Source organism: Micropterus dolomieu, linkage group LG21 (genome assembly GCF_021292245.1).
Source record: "Micropterus dolomieu isolate WLL.071019.BEF.003 ecotype Adirondacks linkage group LG21, ASM2129224v1, whole genome shotgun sequence".
NCBI classification, from domain to species: domain Eukaryota; kingdom Metazoa; phylum Chordata; class Actinopteri; order Centrarchiformes; family Centrarchidae; genus Micropterus; species Micropterus dolomieu.
This window is the reverse complement of record NC_060170.1, coordinates 35,795,117-35,798,648: the sequence shown is the minus strand read 5'-3', so window position 1 is coordinate 35,798,648 and position 3,532 is coordinate 35,795,117. Positions and strand designations below refer to the sequence as shown.

General features: G+C 55.4%; 1 protein-coding gene across 4 annotated transcripts in view; it reads left to right on the top strand.

Moving 5' to 3' along the window:
* The window catches only part of snapc4 (small nuclear RNA activating complex, polypeptide 4), a 30,004-nt gene that overhangs the window by 16,605 nt on the left and 9,867 nt on the right, over positions 1-3,532 (top strand). For all 4 annotated transcript variants that reach the window (XR_006822453.1, XM_046034764.1, XM_046034763.1 and 1 more), the window contains exons 17-18: positions 302-405; positions 481-2,148. Coding sequence is in view for 3 of the 4 variants with exons in the window: in XM_046034764.1 (XP_045890720.1) it covers positions 302-405; positions 481-2,148 (1,772 nt within the window). In the remaining variant the exon portion in view is untranslated. The remainder of the gene's footprint in view (positions 1-301; positions 406-480; positions 2,149-3,532) is intronic.

Genomic DNA, 3,532 nt, shown 5'->3' with positions numbered 1-3,532 from the left:
CCACCTTTAACCTCTAGTCCACCTTTAACCTCTAGTCCACCTTTAACCTTTAGTCCACCTTTAACCTCTAGTCCACCTTTAACCTCTAGTCCACCTTTAACCTCTAGTCCACCTTTAACCTTTAGTCCACCTTTAACCTCTAGTCCACCTTTAACCTCTAGTCCACCTTTGACCTCTAGTCCCTTGCCACTGATCGGCTCTGTTGATGTGCTGTAGCTCCGCCCACTGATTCCTGGAGCACGCCCACTTCCTGTGTGTCTCACGTGTTCATACAGTGATGATGAATGCGTGCGTGTTTCAGGTCGCTGGGCGAGGATCGCTGCTGAGATTCCTCACCGTAACGACGCTCAGTGTCTCAGAGAGTGGAGGAAAATGTCCAAGATCTGCAGAACTCCTCCACCTCAGGTACACTCAGCTGTTCTGTCTGAAGTCTGTCTTGTGTTGGTCCTGCAGCTCACGCTTGTCTCTCTCCGTCAACAGAAAAGTAAGAAAGGTAAAAAAACACCACAGAGTCGGGGGAGAGGGACGAAGAAGAAGAACCTCCCGACCAAGAGGACCATCAAGCGCCGACTGATGAAACTGAAGGAGGAGGAGGAAGAGGAGCGGAAGGAGGAGGAGCAGATGGAGTTGGAGTACATGGACAGTGATGATGAAAAGAAGAAGGAGGTAGTGGAGGTGGAGAAGATTGAGGAGGTGGAGAAGGAGGAGGAGTACACCTTCCCCCCCATGCAGGAGTGGATCCCAATAGAAAGAGCAGAACCTTTCAGCTTCCTGACCTTTCGACCGGTGGAGATGGCTTCCTCTGCAGACGCCCCCGGTGGGAAACGTGCCCGCTCCACCGTACTGGGCCAGTTCGGACGCTCTGTCATCATCGCACCGGAACCCAGAGAGCTGCCGGGGGGGAAGCACCACAGCCTCAGCACCATGATGATGGTGTCAGCTGACCAGCTCCGAGCGCACCTGCAGCGCCAGGCGCAAACCTTCAACGACCTGAGCTCCACCCGAAGTAAGGTCCAGACCGTCAAACGGAGGCAGCTGGGCCAAACGACGGAGGTGGGGCTGCGCTACGAGCTGCAGGCCGCCGTGACGCCGTGGATCGGGAACCTGTTGATCCCAGCGAAGACGAGACTGACGGTGGCCGACGCTCTGAGGGAGCGACAGGAGAAGACCCAGCTCTCCTCAACCGCCGTCTTCCTGCTCCTCCTCCAGACCACGAAAGTGGACGTTGTGGGCTGTAAGGAGATGATAGAGCAGAGGAGGAGCAGGGGGTCTTCAGTGACACCTCCTCCGGACCCTGCCACGAAAAACCCCAGGAACATCGCACGACCTCGGCAGCAGAGGGAGGCCAGAGACGGTCCGCTGCAGTTAGACATGGAGCTGATCCTGAACCAGCTTCAGGCGCTGCAGCAACAAGACAAACACAACAGGCAACAACAGCAACAACGTCTACAGCAACTCCTGCTGCTGCAGCAACCGCCTCCTCGCCTCCCATCGCTGCCTCCTCCTCCTCCTCCCGGCATTCTTCCTCAGATGCTTCCTAACATGCATCCTGGGATGTCTCCTATGTCGTCTCCTCAGGCTGTCTTCATTCCTCACCCTGTCACTCAACCTCGTGGTGCCTCCATCCAGCTCATGCCTCCCCGTTTCCTAACAGCACCCCCTCCGGGACTGCACACACCTCCTGCTGGGGTTGTCACTTGTCCGTTCCCTGCACTTCCTGCTCCTCATAGACTTCCTCCTGTCTCTGTTGTCCCAGTGCCCCTGAACACCACATCTGCCTGCTCTGCCTCTTCCCCCCAACCAGCTGGACCTCAAAACCTCATAGTCACCCTGCCTGGTTCCCTGAATCACCACGTTCCTATTGGATCTACACCTGCCAGTCAGCTCCTTCTGACTCCCTCCAACGCCAGCGGCCCCGTCACTTGCCCCGGCCAGCCTCATCCTGCCCCCAGTCCATCTACCTCCATCCCCAAACCTCTCGAAGGGAGGGGGCAACAGGTGGCGGAAGACCCAGAGGCCAGCAGCGGTCAGAGTGGGGAGCTTTTGAACAGGGCAGTTAATGGTGTGGACAGGAAAGGGGAAGGGATCGAGGAAGGAAGGCGGATTCTGAAGACGAGTCTGACTCTGCAGGAAGTCACTGAGTCCAAGGTTAACTGTCTTTCTAGGAATTCATGTTGTGAGATGATTCGTGTAAAAAAAAACAAAAAAAAAAAAAAAAAAAAAACTATTTCTACGCTTAAACATAAAGAATAACGACAAACCAGGTCTGGTTTGTTAAAGTAAAAAAACAGATGAAGAAGGGAAAAATTAAATGAGAAAAATCTTGTGATTATTCTTCTGATGTCAGTCAAACATTAGGGGGAGAGAAGTCAGCGTTGGAGGTGCTGTAAAGAGGAGACGAGGTGGGATGAGTCTGTGGGTCAGGGTTAGCCTAACGTTGGTTCCGCTCAGTAATGTGAACCCTGGCCAGAGCTGTTATTCTGAAGGGTTTGAGATGTTTGGGAGGCGTCACCAATTAATGCAGTGAAGGGGCTGAGAATATATGACATAGAAGTCCTGAATGAGTGGTCCGAGCCAGAGGGAAGGTAACCATCAACTGCACTCAGAACATGTGGTACTTTGGCTGCTAGATTAACTACTAAAAACAATCCATTGAGTGGCTGCTACACAGCATTCACTAGCCATTGGCTGGTGAACAAAAACTTAATTTTGCAGCCTGCGTGCGGCTCTTCTAGACTTTACAAATGGTACTTACTGAAAGGATCAAACTGTGATTGTGAGGCTCAAAAAAACTGACAGCCACTGGATTGGCTGCTAGTAAAATTGACTTCAAAGCATGTAGCGCCTCCTGGGGGCTTGGAGGGATAGCAATGCTGCCAAGCCGACCAATCACAGTTCTTGTGGTCCGTGTCACCGCAACATGTATTTACATCTTTGGGAGGTGCCCGGCACAGGGTAGGGCGCTACAGCGCAGGGTACAGAGCTACCGCGCTCGGTACTGGGGCTACAGGGTACAGGGCTACCGCGCTGGGTACGGGGCTACGGCGCAGGGTACAGAGCTACCGCGCTCGGTACGGGGCTACAGGGTACAGGGCTACTGCGCAGGGTACGGGGCTACGGCGCAGGGTATAGAGCTACTGCGCTAGGTACGGGGCTACGGCGCAGGGTACAGAGCTACCGCGCTCGGTACGGGGCTACAGGGTACAGGGCTACTGCGCAGGGTACGGGGCTACGGCGCAGGGTACAGGGCTACTGCGCAGGGTACGGGGCTACGGCGCAGGGTATAGAGCTACTGCGCTAGGCTACGGCGCTACAGGGTACGGGGCTACGGCGCAGGGTACAGAGCTACCGCGCTCGGTACGGGGCTACAGGGTACAGGGCTACTGCGCAGGGTACGGGGCTACGGCGCAGGGTACAGGGCTACTGCGCAGGGTACGGGGCTACGGCGCAGGGTATAGAGCTACCGCGCTCGGTACTGGGGCTACAGGGTACGGGGCTACTGCGCAGGGTACGGGGCTACGGCGCAGGGTAT